The 19110-nt window shown below is 39.8% G+C and overlaps 1 protein-coding gene across 7 annotated transcripts in view; it reads left to right on the forward strand.

Annotated features, from left to right (window-relative positions):
- LOC126428302 (lysine-specific demethylase 4C-like) overlaps window positions 1–19110 on the forward strand; it is a 383324-nt gene that overhangs the window by 76711 nt on the left and 287503 nt on the right. For 4 of the 7 annotated variants that reach the window (XM_050090225.1, XM_050090224.1, XM_050090228.1 and 1 more), the window contains exons 13-15: window positions 740–880; window positions 6023–6169; window positions 14905–15192. The exons of 1 other annotated variant lie outside the window; for it this stretch is intronic. In XM_050090225.1, the coding sequence (XP_049946182.1) occupies window positions 740–880; window positions 6023–6169; window positions 14905–15192 (576 nt within the window). The remainder of the gene's footprint in view (window positions 1–739; window positions 881–6022; window positions 6170–14904; window positions 15193–19110) is intronic. 2 more of the 7 variants (XM_050090229.1, XM_050090227.1) reach the window with 2 other exon arrangements.

Below are 19110 nucleotides of genomic sequence, written 5' to 3' on the forward strand. Positions count from 1 at the left end.
CATAATCTTCCAGGCTTGTAAATTTTGTGCACGTATCACAATCATAATAAGAGATATCCCCAGTCACTGTGCTGTGTTTCACAATTCCACATTCGAAGGGACTGCTGCTGTCACTCGTCGATGTGCCATGTCTAGTTATTATGGTGGTGGTACCAATTCGGAGTTTGTGCAGTGTGTTAGTAAATTGTTAACAAGCAGTTTACACCCAACTTTTCTGTCTCGCATGAATATTACTGCCAGGTTCCCAGTTGAAATATTGTTAACAGATGTAAACTGTTGCTAGTGCAAATCTTAAACAGAGTATACAGTATGATAAGAAAATTTTGAGATCCACAATCCACTAGATACTTGATGTGCAACTGATGAGACCCTATTTCTTCACCTGATATTTTGGTCACCTTCAGAATGAGTAGACTGTCCGTTTGCTCACTTGGAAGTTGGTCCTAATATGTATGGCCAAAATGTGAAGGAACAGGATTTCAGAAGACATATGCTCGAAATCTAGTGGACCGATGTTGTGTTGCGAAAACTTGAAGGTGTACTTAGAGATCAGTTTCGCTTCCTATTTATTGATTATCAAATTTTTGTGTGGTAAGAAAATAATCTTTTTTTGAGCTTGATAAGGCTCGGCAAGTGGTTATTGCTGCCTTCGTTGCAATTGAGCTGAAGTCCCAATAGTTACTTGTAAGGCCCAGCTGTTGATGATGCTTTTGACACTTAAATTATTACCTTGTTCTAGGTTTTAATTGTGAGGAATATTGGTACAGACCAGGATGGTACGGGCAGGTATCTAAAACTTGCCAATACTTACGTACCATTTAAAATGGAACCGTATGACGGTGGCAAGTTCGTGGTGATACAGCCGCCCAGAGCATCACAGGTATTTTGTCAGAGATGACAGCTGATTGGGTGCTGGGTCTTAAAGCTGTATAAAGGAACTTATGGCAACTAACGATCAGCTCTCACACTCAACAGTCCTGTGCATACTATTTACTGCTTTTGGGCAGATGTCATGTTTCTGAAGGTCTAACACATTTTTTTCTGCTTACTCACATATTATAGGTTGACAGTGTATTTTTGCATCATTCTTGCCAGAAAAACAGCTTTTGCTTTTATAAGAATACCATCTTCCTTTGCATTTTACTCACCATAGTGCCTTAGATTTTAGTGTGCGTATCTATCTGGAAACTTTGTAGTCAAGGCACATAGCGCTCGGTTAGAGATGATGCTGGTATGGTCAAATGGGCATGCAGTTGAAGTTGTTTTATACAACCTTATTCCTGCTTCTGTGCGAGAGTTAGGATACAATTTTGTTTGTGTGTGTGTGTGTGTGTGTGTGTGTGTGTGTGTCGAGAGAGAGAGAGAGAGAGAGAGAGAGAGAGAGAGAGAGAGAGAGAGAGAGACTGCAATATTTATCACTAGACTTTGCTTTCCTGTATGATCTCTTTTTCAGAGTTCTATCTAATGCTTGTCACTTTTGAATGCATATCCTGCAGTATGGATGTGGTAAATATGCTAAGTGAGTCTAAGCTGAAGTTGTGCTTGGGTGTTTATGCATTTTGGTCGTAATGAACAGTATATTCTTATTCTACATGCCTGTTTTGCACTAGTTAGTAGTGTGCACATACATTGTGAGGGGGATGCATACCAAAGTCAGTCGAGCAATTAGCTTGCATATTTGAAAGAGATTTTTTCATTTATAATAATGAGGAACTGGATTATAATACTAGGATAAATACCACTGATGATTTACAGACATTTGTTGGTCGTAATACTGCTGCTGCTAATCAAACATAATAATAATAATAATAATAATAATAATAATAACAGAACAACGATTAGCTGATCAGATCCGTGTAATAATAAAAAATAACAGGATACCCCAGTCAGAATTAGAAAACATCAAACAACAAGTACAACAAATACTGGAACAAAATAATGTGCAATCAGAAGAAGAAGAAAATACAGTAATGGACTCAAACATCCCAGAGCAAACACACAAAGAACAACATGCACCAATTAAACAATCAGAGGAAAACGAAATCTTAAGACAGCCACCAGAACAAGCACAAATAGAACACGAAGTGACACAGATGTTAGATATAGAAGAAAAATTTCAGCTAACATATATAGAATACAAAGACACAAATACAGACATTAGACCATTCTTGCGTAGACCACCAAATAACCCACAAGTCGAAACAACAATAAAAACTATCAACACAATCATACACAACAAAATAAATGAAAACACAACTATGGAAGAGTTACAACTACTGGTTTATATAGGAGCACTCACTACACTAAATATACACACTAGGCAGAGATCAGAACCACCCAACACACAGAAGAAATTCACAAAACCAGCATGGCAACACAGGCTACAGATCAAAATAGAAAAACTGAGAAAAGACATCGGACAGCTAACACAATTTATAAGAAATGAAATCTCGGAAAAAAAACGAAAAAAGTTAGGTAAAATCTCACAACAAGAAGCGACAGAGCAATTAGACGAAAAGAAGCAGAAATTACAAGCATTAGCCAAACGACTCAGAAGATACAAAAAAAGTGAAAATAGAAGGAAACAAAACCAAACATTCAACACAAACCAAAAGAAATTTTACCAGACAATAGATAACACACACATTAAAATGAACAATCCACCAAACATAACAGACATGGAACACTTCTGGAGCAACATACGGTCAAACCCGGTACAACATAACAGGCATGCACGGTGGATACAAGCAGAAACAGACACATACAAGATGATACCACAAATGCCTGAAGTGATAATTTTGCAACATGAAGTCACCCAAGCAATTAATTCTACTCACAATTGGAAAGCCCCTGGAAATGACAAAATAGCAAATTTCTGGTTAAAGAAGTTCACCTCAACACATTCACATCTAACTAAATTATTTAACAGTTACATTGCAGACCCATACACATTCCCTGATACACTTACACACGGAATAACATATCTGGAACCTAAAGATCAAGCAGACACAGCGAACCCAGCTAAATATCGCCCCATAATATGCCTACCGACAATATACAAAATATTAACTTCAGTCATTAAACAGAAATTAATGACACATACAACACAAAACAAAATTATAAATGAAGAACAAAAAGGCTGTTGCAAAGGAGCACGAGGATGTAAAGAGCAACTGATAATAGATGCATAGGTGACATATCAAGCTAAAACTAAACAAAGGTCGCTACACTACGCATACATTGATTACCAAAAAGCTTTTGATAGTGTACCCCACTCATGGTTACTACAAATATTGGAAATATACAAAGTAGATCCTAAATTGATACAGTTCCTAAACATAGTAATGAAAAATTGGAAAACCACACTTAATATCCAAACAAATTCAAATAATATCACATCACAGCCAATACAGATTAAGCGTGGAATATACCAAGGAGACTCATTAAGTCCTTTCTGGTTCTGCCTTGCTCTGAACCCACTATCCAACATGCTAAATAATACAAATTATGGATACAATATTACTGGAACATACCCACACAAAATCACACATTTGCTATACATGGATGATCTAAAACTACTGGCAGCAACAAATCAACAACTCAACCAATTACTAAAGATAACAGAAGTATTCAGCAATGATATAAATATGGCTTCTGGAACAGACAAATGTAAGAAAAATAGCATAGTCAAGTGAAAACACACTAAACAAGAAGATTACATATTGGATAACCACAGCGACTGCATAGAAGCGATGGAAAAAACGGATGCCTATAAATATCTAGGATACAGACAAAAAATAGGAATAGATAACACAAATATCAAAGAAGAACTAAAAGAAAAATATAGACAAAGACTAACAAAAATACTGAAAACAGAATTGACAGCAAGAAACAAGACAAAAGCTATAAATACCTATGCCATACCAATATTGACCTACTCATTTGGAGTAGTGAAATGGAGTAACACAGACCTAGAAGCACTCAATACACTTACACGATCACAATGCCACAAATATAGAATACATCACATACATTCAGCAACAGAAAGATTCACATTAAGCAGAAAGGAAGGAGGAAGGGGATTTATCGACATAAAAAACCTACATTATGGACAGGTAGACAATTTAAGAAAATTCTTTCTAGAACGAGCAGAAACTAGCAAAATACACAAGGCAATCACTCATATAAATACATCGGCTACACCACTGCAATTTCATAACCACTTCTACAACCCTTTAGATCACATAACATCAACAGACATGAAGAAAGTAAATTGGAAAAAGAAAACACTACATGGCAAGCACCCGTATCATCTAACACAGCCACACATCGATCAAGACGCATCCAACACATGGCTAAGAAAAGCCAATATATACAGTGAGACAGAAGGATTCATGATTGCAATACAGGATCAAACAATAAACACTAGGTATTACAGCAAGCATATTATTAAATATCCCAATACCACAACGGATAAATGCAGACTTTGTAAACAACAAATAGAAACAGTAGATCACATCACAAGCGGATGTACAGTACTAGCAAATACAGAATGCCCCAGAAGACATGACAATGTCGCAAAAATAATACATCAACAGCTTGCCTTACAACATAAACTTTTTAAACAACACGTTCCTACATACAAGTATACACCACAAAATGTACTGGAGAATGATGAATACAAATTATACTGGAACAGAACCATTATAACAGATAAAACAACGCCACATAACAAACCTGACATCATACTCACCAATAAAAAGAAGAAATCAACACAACTAATCGAAATATCCATACCCAATACAACAAATATACAAAAGAAAACAGGAGAAAAAATTGAAAAATACATCCAACTGGCTGAGGAAGTCAAAGACATGTGGCATCAGGATAAAGTTGACATCATACCAATTATACTATCAACTACAGGAGTCATACCACACAATATCCACCAGTACATCAATGCAATACAGCTACATCCAAACATATATATACAGCTACAGAAATCCGTAATTATTGATACATGTTCAATTACCCGAAAGTTCCTAAATGCAATATAACACATACCGTACAGTTAAAAGGAAGTGACGCTTGATCAAGGTCCGCGTCACTCCATTTTTAACCGGACTTAACGTCTGAGAAAGTGAAGACAATAATAATAATAATAATAATAATAATAATAATAATAATAATAATATTGCCTGATGGGGTTTTGTCTCAGGATCTTGATGTTCAAAGATGTATCTGATGTTTTGCTAGTCATTGTGCTAGCAAAATGTCAGAAAAACTATGAAATGAACATTGTCCAAAGACCAAGAGACAGAAGCAGTCAGCATGTAAACAAGTGGCCAAGATAGGCTCAACAATTTTGCAGTAATAGTAGTGAACAATAACAACAGCAGTCCGCAATGAAATTTTCACTCTACAGTGCAGTGTGCGCTGATATGAAAATTCCGGGCAGATTAAAACTGTGCCAGACCGATACTCAAATTCGGGACCTTTGCATTTGTGGACAAGTGCCCTACCAACTGAGCTACCTAAGAATGACTAACAACCAGGTGGAGGTAAAACTGCGAGGATGACAGGTTGCGAGTCGTTCTCGGGTAGCTCAGTTGGTAGAACACTTGCCTGCGAAAGGCAAAGGTCCCGATTTAGAGTCTCAGTCCGGCACACAATTTTAGTGTACCAGCTAATTTACAAACTAAAAACAGTTATAGTTTTAAGATAGTAAAAATAGCATTACTATGTTGTAGGTAATTAGTGCAGCCTGAGCAAAAGCCTCTTAACTCGACAGTGTTGCACTCTGTAATGCCAGTGTTGTTTAATAATGAAAATCCCATCAGTGTTTACCAACTTTTGATTTTGAAGTGTAAGTGATCACAGAGCAGTGGTACACGTACCAAGTGTCATTCGGTTTTCCAGCCTTCCAGATACTCAGGCTTCACAGTGCTGCTACTTTAGGATGTGGCAGCTGACTATTACGACTTTTGACTTGGATCGTATGATGTGTGTATGTGTGTTCTAGGAGTCAGTGAGCCACACACTTGGCCAGCAGCAGCCACTGCCTCTAACATCTCCGGGACAAAACTTCGACGCCCAGTCACAAACTAGGGTTGTTGTGCAAAGGTCATCTGTGCCACCTTTCCCCAGCAAAACACCGTTCCATGTTCAGGTTAGCATTGACTCTCAACTCTGTGCCAAATAGCTGTTGCTTCACTAAGTGTTTCCGTCTCCTCTTGTGCTTAACCTCAAATGCACGTACAGGAATGACTGTCCATTCCCTACAATATTCTTCTGCTTTGTGTGCCGCAGTGCTGGAAACGCACTAAACTGAATGACAGACAATCCAACTAATCATTACCTTCAGTTGACTCCTTTCTCTATAGGCTATTTTCAAACCATTAACAAAGTTGTCTGGTGGAAACTGCACTGTAACAAATAATGGCTTTATTCCCTCTGTGTTCTTGCACCCAAATATTCTTAGCTGCATGTATAGGATATCAACAACTTTCTTAGTACTGAAGTGTGGCTCAATTTAAAATAATGAAAGGTGTGAAGTTAACTTCCCACTGTATAGTTGTGTTGAACAGTTGTCAGGCACATTGACAAGACTTCCCAGCACTGCAGCCCAACTGGTGTGCATGGGTGCATGGGGGTAGGTATGTGTGCGTGAGTGCGTGCGTCCGTTTACACATTAGAATACATTTCTGAACAGATCTTGAGAGGAGAGGAAGTGGCTTACCGAACAAAAAATATATGGGGTGAGGCTAAAAGACATTAACATTAAATGGATGTTTAATTATGTGAAATTACAAACAATGCATTTGGTTACTGTGTTTTAACTTGGCACACATCTTATTCAGTAAAATAATAGAGTAAAATGAAGAACAAACCGCCTTCAGTCACAAGTTGCGTTTATTTACTGCACTATGCATTTCGAGCCCTGGAGGCTGATCTTCAGGTGCTTTTTAGTGATTTACATCAGGTTTTTTTAGTTGTTTGCAGTTTAACATTGTATGATGTCTGCTTCTGTTATGCAGTTGGTATACACAATACACATCTTTAATTTTGCAGTACATACTGGGATATATACATATCATGTCCATTATAATTATCGGGGCTGTTATGCCGTGGTCGGTTGATGAATTCTGTGTCAATTCCCAACGTTTCGTGTCCGATTGCGGGAGACATCTTCAAGGGGGTCCGTAGCTTGATGGAAGGTCCAACACACCCACTGTCTCGCTACTGAGCCAGTGGGTGTGTTGGACCTTCCATCGAGTTACGGACCCCCTTGAAGATGTCTCTCGCAGTTGGAGACGAAACGTTGGGAATTGACACAGAATTCATCAACCGACCACGGCATAACAGCACGGATAATTGTAATGGACATGATATTTTCGGCCGTTAAAGTCTACATTTTTTATGTATACATAGTCACACCCCAGTATGTACTGCGAAATTAAAGATGTGTATTGTGTATACCAACTGCACAACAGAAACAGACATCATACAATGTTAAACTGCATAGTGCAGTAAATAAATGCAACTTATGACTGAAGGCGGTTTGTTCTTCATTTTACGAAAGTAAACAGTCACTGGACGAAACACTGAAAAACAATAGATAAAATTAAGTAAAATAATAGTCTGTGCACAGTTAATTTTGAGGCCCACTGGGCCATTTTGGCAGAGGTAGAAGTGATGACCTCAGTGATGCGGTGCTGCAGGTTGCTAGGTGGTCAGTTCTAGGTTTGCTGGCGTAGACACGCCCCCTGACCAAAAATCACATAGCATCAGGTCAGGAAAATGTGCCAGCCGTGGTAGAGGACCACATTCACCAATCTAACATTTACCAAACGTTTCATGCTGGTAATCCCGAACCGTCTGACTGTATCGGGCAGTGGTGCCTTTGTCCTCTAAGTATCCTCGCTGGAGAATGGGAACTGATGCATTCTTCCCTGTGAATGTACTGAGTGTGGGAAGGTAATTCTCTCCCCTGACAGTCTGCCCTTCAAAAAAGGAGAATGAAATCACTCCATATTTGCTCACTACACACCAGGTGTTTACCTCAGGGGAATCCTGCACATGCTCTCGAACTTCCAGGGTGTGTGTGGCTGCCCGGGTGACACAGTAGTGCATGTTCACATGACCACTGGTGTGGACTGTTGTTTCATCAGAAACCATGAACAGAATATCAGGCTTCATGTGCACAGTTTCCAATATAATTTGTGGAGCACTCGCACATACTTGCTTGTTCGCTTTTGTGAGCTGCTGCACAATCTGCAAGTGGTATGGCTTCATTCCTAAATCATTGTGCAAAATTCTAACCACTGACCTTTGAGAAATTCCAGACTCAAGAGAAAGTCTGCGCGAGGACGTAGGTGGGCTGGCTACAGTCGTTCCTTGGACAACGATGATGATCTTTTCTGTTCAGACAGATCTCTTTCTACCACTGTTTCCCTTGCAGCAGTCTTGAATGGACCCATCTTTACAAGCTTCTCGTAGATCCTACCAATTGTGAGGCACAATGGTACATCCCGTCCTGTCCAGGCCTTGAATTATTCCTCTTCAATCCCTGGGGACTGAAAGACTTCCATCCAGGCAGCAATATTCTTTCGTTCCCCAACAGAGTATCAGGACACCATGGTTTAATCTGCAGGAAAAAAAAAAAAAAAAAAAAAAAGAGAGAGCACCCACTTAATGTTAACATACTTTCGCCTCACTCTGTATGGTGCTATTTCAAATAGACATACTGCTGCTCATGTCTTCGTAACAAAGTTACAAGGAAGGCCATCATACTGGTTAATGTCTCCATGCTAGCTGAACATCATTTGCTTGATACGCTTTTGTTTTGCTTCTTGGGACCGTCAAGATAAATTGGCCACCCTGCATGGGTTGAAAGCTTTAGGTTGATAACTGTATAACTGAAAGTAGTGTGAATAAAAACCTGGTGCTGAATGCAATGTGGGGGACACTGCAAGACGAAAGATGTCTCAACTGCACAGCATTAGCTTGACAATTGGCCGTTGAAAAATTACAAGTATTTCAAACATCGCCTGCAATTACTGTGAAGCTTTCAGGATGTGAATCTCACAGGTGTGGCATTCTACTGTTAAGACAACCACTGGTTTTGTCTTGATTGGGACATTCAGCCTGCAGTTAGAATACGTAAGGAATGTAACCACTGTTATCTGGAATGGTCAATAATATGCAGTGCTGAAAGACACTTAAGTATCAAATAAACACAGTTTAGCCGCCCATGTTTGGTAGCTACAAGAGAGCCCCTTTATCTCACACTGCCTGATGACTTCACAAAACACTAACATATTTGTGTGCATTTTTTCTGTTGTCAACTCTTGTCGTCATCCTTTCTTTGTTTTTCTGCATGATTCCTCCTTTTTGTTATACTTTTACGACACTAAACAACATTAACAGTTTGGGTAATGGAGTTCAGTGTAAGTACAAAATTACTTTTTTTTATTAAAATGAGAAAATGGAGAATCAGTAAAGAAAAGGAAATAAAGCAGGGATAAACTGTATATACTGTGTATACGAACATATGCCAATGACCGTAGGGCTCACTGAAATAATAACAAACATTCCAAAAGATGCATGAAGTTGTAAACAGTTTCCCTATTTTGCTCTCCTGTCATCTCTATTCCCAGTCTCATCTGTTTCTAACACTGTTTGTGCAACATGTAATTGTGTGCTTGATTCCTTATTCACCCAAATCACCCAAATTCCTGCTCTTTTAATTTTTTTAATTTTTCTCTTTCTTCGGTTCAGGTTTCTTCTAAGATTTTAAGTTCTCTCTCTCTCTCTCTCTCTCTCTCTCTCTCTCTCTCTCTCTCTTCAAATCTCAAGCCATGTCCATGCTGGGACTGGAAACATGTTTTTGTTGCAAACTTGTTTATTGCACTGTTTTTAACAAGTTTGAAACATCTTTTCTCGTTAAAGGTATCCGTGCACATTGGAAGGAAACATTTCTTGCAGTGTGCTTGCATTGTCTGCATCTTTCTCATTAGTGTGTCTGGACCAATTGCTGCTCTGTCTGGTGTCGAGGAAAGTATATTGATACGTGGCACTGCACTGTTAATCCTCAAAAAAAAATTAAACACATGTAGAGAGAGAGATTAGCTCTCATTCTTGGACTGCAATGTAACGTAGAAGTTCCAGGAATGGCTTAAAATAGACTGACTGTGGAAGAAAACACAAAGAAGTGAACTGTCAAAATGTTAGAAGAGATATGCAAACTGTTCCATGAAAGCGAGCTTAGAATTTCTGGAACCAACTAAGTGATAAATCTAGTACTATACTGAAACCTCCTATGTATCTCGCCTGCTCGCCTGCAGGGATTGTGAAAACAAGATTAAACTTGTGATCTGGTTTTTTTTTTTTTTTTTTTTTTTTTTTTTTTTTTTTGTGCGATTGATTAATGGTGGTGTTCGGAGTGTTCTTCTGAGCTGTTTTCATTTGTGCAAAATGCCCAGCATCTGAAGAAGATGGCTGGGTCACTTGTCGAAATATTGTGCATAAATGGAATTGGTGACTCAGCAGAAAACTTGGGATCGCACCATTGAGATTAGACTGATTACTGCGTGTGTAGAGGTGTTTAAGCAATCACTCTTCCCGCATTCCACAAGAGCATGGAATAGGAAAAAACCCTCAAGAACTGGTACAATTGGATGTACCATTTGCCATGCACTTCAATGGTTTGTTGAGAGTTGTTGTAGATGAAGCTTTCTGTAGCTTTACTAGAATGTATCCTCAGATTCAAAATTCTGATAAATACTATAGAACCATGTATTTCAAAAACACACAGTTAAAGAAAGCAGTTCCAGTAAACTGAAGAATTGCGCTCTCTCTCTCTCTCTCTCTCTCTCTCTCTCTCTCTCTCTCTCTCTCTCTCTCTTAATGAAATTAAAGTCAAAGCCTCGCATTTTTATTTCACATATCATAGCGAGCCATATATGACATAACACCTAAATATGTGGAGCTACTGAATAATTTGCGACCAAACCTGCATCCTGATGCAGCAACTGCTGGTATTGAATACAGTAGCTGTTCTTTCCAAAGAGTCCTGTTTTAATTTACATTCTAGTTACTGGAACTTGTGACATTCCATAGGCATTCGTCTGCCTCATATAAAGTAACAGCAATTCCAAACATGTGGCTTCGTCCACTGCATTTCAGTATCGGCGAACAATACAAGCAAACACATATATGCATATGACCGAAACATATACAGACACTAGTGCTGTGCAGTGGTAAGATGCAGTAATGCTGGCAGGAAATGTTTCCTTTAATCTGGACCATCACTGCTCGGACAGCTATTTCCACCTTTTGAAATGGGTTTGCAGCATGTTGCAAACAAGGGTCAAATGTAGTTGCCAGAATCATTGTTTGAAATGTGTTACAAACATCAGTGTGGACGTGGCTTCACAGAGATGTATAGTACTATTACAAGGTATCAAATTGTATACTTGAATTTAGTCTTTGGTACAGTCTCCTTTCTTATACTTCACTGAATTATCCAGGTACCAGTTGTGCAATATTGTCATCCTACTTAAGATTCCCCAATCCCACCACATGGCCCTTCCTGTTCTTTTTTCACTTTGTCTGTTGCCTATCGGGGGAACTTGTCCTCAGGAAGTCCATTAATGTACAGGATGGTCCGAAAGTGTGGAAACACTCTTCTAAACCAAAAGGAGGTGAATATACAGAATTTTAAAGTCTATTAGTATCAGATGGGGGGAGGGGGGGACCGTGAGGGGGAAAGGGGCCACCATTTTGGCAGCTACCACCTTTTATACAATCTCTGTTAGTCCATTATGGCCAGGTGACATCGGCTGGTATGTACTTTCCAGTTCAATAAACTTCACCAACAGCCGTACAGTTTAAGATATTTTATTTTATTTCAAAAGTAATCAGTTTGGCAATTAATTTAGCCATTTTCAGGCCCCATACGCTTCGTCCAAATCAATCAGCTTATCGTGTAGTGCCATAAAACTGGTTATCATGAATCCCAATCATTGTTCAGCTGGTTCATATGAAAACTTGACAGCAACTTTGAGTTGCTATCATGCTATCATATGAACCAGGTGCACGACGATTGGGATTCACGATACCCAGTTTTATGGTGCCATACGATAAGCTTGCTGATTTGAAAAAAGTGCATGGGGTTGAAGATGGCAAAATGAATTGCCGAAACTGGTTGCTTTCGAAATAAAATATCTTAAAGTGTACGGCTGTTGGTAAAGTTTATTGAATTGAAAAGTTTGTATACAATTCGTTGTTTTCAAATGACAAGGGGGTCATGTGACATAACTTACAGGCAGAAATTTACATTGGAAAAAATTACAGTGCCTTTCTTTTGAGCTTAGGTTTATTAATTCTGCACTTACGTCACATGTTCTAACAAGACACATGCTGAAGATAACACACAAAGGCTACAGGATATGTTCAGTGGGTATCCTGGAGCGTTGTAAGATTACGGTTATCTGCATCATTCATTCCTCGTAGACTTTAACTAACACGTGTACCAAAATTCTCATTATTGACATATAGCTGATCTCAGTTTGCTGCAAGATGCACAGAGTACAGGACTTCAGACCCATACTGAAAGATACCACTAAACTGTCTGATTTTGCTTTGTTTGTAGCTGTTTTCAATTGTCCAGTTCTCTATTTATGTTCAAAAGCCAGGTTCCCAAAACTTTTAGAAATTTAACCATTCCACTGTTGGTATGGATGGCTTCATTTGAAATCCTCTGTTCTAACAGGGATGCTTCTCTCTCTCTCTCTCTCTCTCTCTCTCTCTCTCTCTCTCTTTCTCTCTTTGTTCATGGGACTAGTAGATGTACTGATAATAGCTTCAAAAAGTTATCCCCCAACAGATAACATAGTGACGTAGCTACCAGAGGGCCATCTGCGTCTACCCTTTAATGAGGGAATACTCAGCCATAAGGCTCAGTGTGGTGCAAAAATGTGAAGCAAGCAGGTAACCATATTACAGACACACATTCATAATTCCTACAGCCAACTGAACAAGTTTGAAACGGGTCAAATTGTCGCCGGCCTTCAGAGTGGCATTCAAAGAATTGTCACGCACGTTGGACGTGCTGCGCCAGTTGTGCAACGATGCTGGTATCAATGGTCACGTGAACATTGTCTTACCTGCAGATGATGATCTGGATGTCCACACAGCACAGACATCTACCAGGATCGTCATATTGTAAGGGTATCAGTGGCAGATTGTTCAGCTGTCACAGCACGGATAAGATGGCTTTTGAGCCCAGACATGTCAAACACACACTGTTGCAAAAGCCGTTAATAACAGTAGAACTGCAGGCATGCAAGCCCCTAGCCAGTCTTCCACTCGAGCCACACCATCGACCTGCACAGCTCGTATGCTGCCCTCAGAGGAAAACTTGGAAGATGGAATGGTGCGTCACAGTCTTCAGCAAGGAAAGCCTATTCTGCTTGCACGCAAGTGACGGCCGTTTGAGCACACAATGTAGACTTGGTGAGCACTGTCTCATAGAGTACATTCATCACACACACACTGGCACCATCCCAGGCCTTTGTGTGGTTTGTGACCAGCTACAGCTCACGTTTACCACTGGTAAACGTGAGCTGTATGGGCACTTGCCGGTGCTCGATATGTGCAGAATGTTGTTGGACTCGTTTTTTTGCTGTTCTTGTATGATGTATTGTTCCAGAAGGATAATGCTTTCCCACACATGCCCATGAAACTCCACATTCTCTGCAAGATGTGCAGCAACTTCCCTGGCAGCCAGCATAATCTCTGGGTCTGTCCCCAATTGAGGGGTATGATGGGTGAGAAGTGACTCGTGTGACTTGTCAACCAACTCTTACAGAACCTGGCCAGCAGGTGTGACACCATGTCTCCCAGGATTTATTCACCATCTGTATGATCGAGTGGATGGTAGGGTCAGCACCTGCATTGCCACCTGTGCACATACTAACATGGGTGTTTCAGCTTGGGTCAGTAACTGGTACCGTGGAACCGCTTGTGCTATTGTTCTGTAAATGTAAGCATTTCATGTACTCATAAGCACTGTTGCAACAATAAATCTTGAGTAAATTGGATATCTCTAAAAGGGTATACAATGTGATTTTAAGTATTTTTTATTTTTAAAGTTTTATTATTCTGCAACGTTTATCCACATACTTCTCATAAAATTTTAATACAGGCGCTATAGACTTTATTGTAGTGCACACCAAAGACCTTGTTGTAGTGCACCTACACCAACACATCATCATCACTGTTTATTTAATGTTATTCTCTATCTGTTTTGTATGCCACATCATACCCTTTCCATTTGAAAAAAATGTGTTGCACTCAAGATGGCAGCTTTCAAAATGGTGGCCCAGTTAGTAACATAGCCTCACAGATTTTACCATCTCGTACTACTTGACTTCAAATTTCTGTTTTTACTATCCTGTTTTTGTTTCAGAAGATGGTTCCACACTTACATTCATCCTGTTCACAGGGTGAACCAGAACTCCGCTAACATACTTTCAGAGGTTGTAGTATGGACAAAAAGAAGAGAAAAATGTCTAGTAAATGTTGGCTTTAAAATGCATACCTTAAGGGCTGTTGGGCACTTGTTCAGTAGAAGAGATCCACTACACAGTAGCAAAGATGAATAAATGCTCATTGATCTTAAGGTATGCATTTTGCAGCCCATGTTTACTACACATTTTTCCTTGTTTTAGCCCATCCTACAGCATCTATCTCTGAAAAGTTTTCTGTGGAGTTGTGATTCACCTGTATATTAGTGGGACCCAAGTTAGTGTAACAGACATGATATCCATTGTGGTACATAGATTTCTAGTTTAGGTATTGTGTTCACACTGACTTAACACTGCAATTTTGACCAAACAGGTAAATATTGGCAAGAACAACATGTTCATGTGCAATGTGGAGACTGGTGAAATCCGCCCTCTGGGCCAAACGGAGGACAGCTCCTCTGCGAGCCGGCAGGCCGGTTCGCTCTCCCACTTTGCTGCAACCGCTCGGCAGCCACAGCCACAGCAGCAGCAACAGAAACTCGGCTGGCACGCTGCCACACACGTACACACAGGGCCGCCCAGCCAGAAGGTGGTAAAGTTGCTGGGGGAGTTCATTCTGCCAAAGATCGACGTCGCAAAGCAGCCTGCTGACGCCAAAAAAGTAATGACATATTATTGCACTTACGTACTGTGTGGCACTGGCGAGAGGCTAACTGTGTTGTTTTACACCGAGCTCTAAATAGTGTTTAACGTCCCACATCGTCACACAGGGTGGTTATAATAAAACTTTTGCTACTCGAGCCGATGTAGACGGCGAAACTATTTACTGTACGGGTGCTCAACTTTATAGAAATGACGTTCAGACTGTGCGCTGCAGGATTTGCGTCGCTAGTAATATTAGTCTCACAACTTGCCGCCAGGTACCATTATTGGTAGGACGATGTAAGGTCGAAACGAGAGCATAGGGGTGCACTGCAGTTGCACAGGGGTCTGGACAAGATGGACAGGGCTTTACTTGCAAAGCTGTTTTATCACAACAACTGCAATAGTGCATGAGTATTGGTTCATTAAAGTACCGGGTGATCAAAAAGTCGGTATAAATTTGAAAACTTAATAAACCACGGAATAGTGTAGATAGAGAGGTAAAAATTGACGCACATGCTTCGAATGACATGGGGTTTTATTAGGGAAAAAAAAAAAAAAAACCTCATATTGCTAAATGCGTGAAAGATATCTTGCGCGCATCGTTTGGTGGTGATCGTGTGCTCAGCCGCCACTTTCGTCATGCTTGGCCTCCCAGGTCCCCAGACGTCAGTCCGTGTGATTATTGGCTTTGGGGTTACCTGAAGTCGCAAGTGTATTGTGATCGACCGACATCTCTAGGGATGCTGAAAGACAACATCCGACGCCAATGCCTCACCGTAACTCCGGACATGCTTTACAGTGCTGTTCACAACATTATTCCTCGACTACAGTTATTGTTGAGGAATGATTGTGGACATATTGAGCATTTCCTGTAAAGAACATCATCTTTGCTTTGTCTTACTTTGTTATGCCAATTATTGCTATTCTGATCAGATGAAGCGCCATCTGTTGGACATTTTTTGAACGTTTGTGTTTTTTTGGTTCTAATAAAACCCCATGTCATTCCAAGCATGTGTGTCAATTTGTACCGTTCTATCTACATTATTCCGTGATTTATTCAGTTTTCAAATTTATACTGACTTTTTGATCACCCGGTATATGAAGAGGTGCTCTTTCTGCAGCAGGATTGAAGGTCGGCAGTTTGAATGCTCTCGGGAGAAGCTGACAGCCAGTTGTGCCACAATTATTGAGAATGCTGGACGCAATGTGCAATCAACGAGCAGTGCAAAAGCTGTGTCGCACAGCTGAACATTCCACGATCCATCATTTGAAAAGTGCTACGAACAATTGTGTAATAGTATCCTTAGCACCCTCTCACGTAGAAACTAAAATGTGCTTCATTCGAGGCTTTATTTGTTATTTCTGTGCCACCTGTCCTCAAAGATGTTTTCCACGAAATCTCATTGTCGTAAGATTGCTCATTTTTATTGGAGCCCTCTCAAGTAGCGAAAGTTTAATTATAACCACCCTGTATTATTGCAGTTACATGGTATGTTATTTCACCCTGAGATCTACAAAATATTTAACATCCTAGATAATATCTTCTTTGAACATCTGGTTTTGTGACTTTTTTTTGGAGGAGGGGGGGGGGGGGGGGGATGGAAAGGAAAGAGGATTATCGTATATTGTGATTTAAAGGGTGCACCACATTGTGTGTACATGATGATTCATAAGTACTTCCAGGTTTTCAGAAGCTGACTGTGTGAAAACAAAAAGACATACAGAAATATGTGCACATCAGTGGATAGAGATTCTTTCAACGTCCTTGACCCACATGGTTGGTGTTCAGTATGGACATCATTTGTGAGGTGACAAACTTCAGTCGCTGAACTCTTGCCATATGTGTCGAGGTCGATATCGACGATTGTGTTTATTACACTTCCTTGCAAATATTTCAGATTAAGTTGCAATGGTGTCAGGAACACCTAAACTTTGACATAACCCCATAACAAGAAATCACACGGAGTTATGTAATGTAACTGTGTGGAACACTGAAGAAGAGAAGAATTGCAAAGGGAAGCTTGTGTAATCCAATGCTGAGGCACAGTCAGTCATTGATATAATCGTGACCATGGGGTGGAGCACCACCGTGTTACAAAATGGAGCCTCCACTGTCTTGCTGTGATATTGGCATAGGATTTCCTGGTGCGCAAAAGCGATCGCAGTTTTCTCTGCAAAGAAAAATGGCCTGTAGACTTTGAAGGATGACGTGGCACAAAAGCCATTAACTTTAAGTGAATCACGAATTTGTTACAGAATTTCATATGAATGGTGAATTTCCAAACAAGCATATTATAACAGTTCACCTTTCCACACACAAAATGTGTTTTTGTAACTGAAAACTAACTTCTGTGAGAAACCACCTTCCTCCAGTAGCAGCTGCAAGTCATAATCAAAGTCAGAATGAAGCTCATTGTCCCGAGTAGCCAGTGCATGTAACATCTGAATCTGGAACAGTTCTGCACGCAAATATTGCGGTACCTACAGTTCGCTGCTTGCATGTATCGTCATATCTTTGGGCTCCTGGCAAATGATTCCTGTCCGGATCCCACTTTCTCTGTTGAAAGTCTTAGCTGGTCTGTTTTCCGCACACCACATAAGCGGCCACTCTCACGGAATGTGTTGTACTGACAGTGGATTGTTTTGTCTGTTGCAGCTTTTACCTTGTATTTGATAAGGCATTGTCACTGGAATGTCACAATTGACTCACCGTCAGAAATTAGAGGACACAAAATAGACACACCATTCCCATAATATGCTGCATTCTGAAACGCCTGGCTCCTAGTGGTGTAGTCTGCAACTACACCATGATGTGTAATATAAATCAAAACTTGGAGAGATAATCTATCTGCTGATTGGAGTGTGTTTTCTGTCAGTCATTTTCTGAAACTATGGAAGTATTTATGAATAAGCCTGTACACCATTCGGAAACACTGCACATGCAGAAGTGAACTGTTCTTGTAATACTGCTTTACCTTAGACATAAGCGTATAGAGTTATTACAAATCATCAGATTGTTTCATACAGCTGTATTTTCACCAAAACTTAACATAAATGAAGCCTACCTCCTCCTCAGTGAGAGCTGTTCAAAGGTTTTATATGGATTGTAGGTGTAGCCTACTAGATATGTACGGGGTGTATACGTCCCAAGACAACCGGGAATATCTAGGAACTTTTTTCATCCAGGAGAAAACTTGTAAAAACGGGGAATTTTTTAGAATTCCAAGAATTTTTAATTGTTTTGGTTTTCAGTTAATTTTTTGTACTGTATTTACTCGAATCTAAGCCGCACTTTTTTTCCAGTTTTTGTAATCCAAAAAACTGCCTGCGGCTTAGAATCGAGTGCAGAGTAAGCGGAAGTTCTGTAAAATGTTGGTAGGTGCCGCCACAATTAACTTCTGCCATTGAATATATGTAGTGCTACACAGGCATACTTTGCAGGCACAAAGATAAATACTGGCGCCAAAACCTCTGCGTCAGTAAATAAATTAAGGTGGAAGAAGAGTTTTTTTCTCTGCTCCGAGTTTCCACCACTGCATTTTCATACACTATCCAACGAAGTAAATACAAATTCCGTATTGTTCATCTACGAATGTAGCAGCCTTTCAATGTACTACGAAAATCTGACTGGTAAGACTGTTTGGGATGTTTATCAATATGGCCAACTTTACATTCTGAATTTTTTCCCACTTGCGACAAGAGATGGTTGCTAATAGGAACTTTTATGAATTGTGAATCACATGCAGTATTCTCTTCACCATAAGAATAACACGAATATAAACATTTTGCCGTGTATTTGTTCGTGTTTGCTGCTATCTCCTTTAGATCCTGTCTGCCTAATAAACTACGAAACTAGAGTGAGACAACAGCAAATGCGGGAGAATATACATATCATGCCATATTTATATTCATATTATTCTTACGCCGAATGGTG

This window comes from Schistocerca serialis, chromosome 12, assembly GCF_023864345.2.
Source record: "Schistocerca serialis cubense isolate TAMUIC-IGC-003099 chromosome 12, iqSchSeri2.2, whole genome shotgun sequence".
NCBI classification, from domain to species: domain Eukaryota; kingdom Metazoa; phylum Arthropoda; class Insecta; order Orthoptera; family Acrididae; genus Schistocerca; species Schistocerca serialis.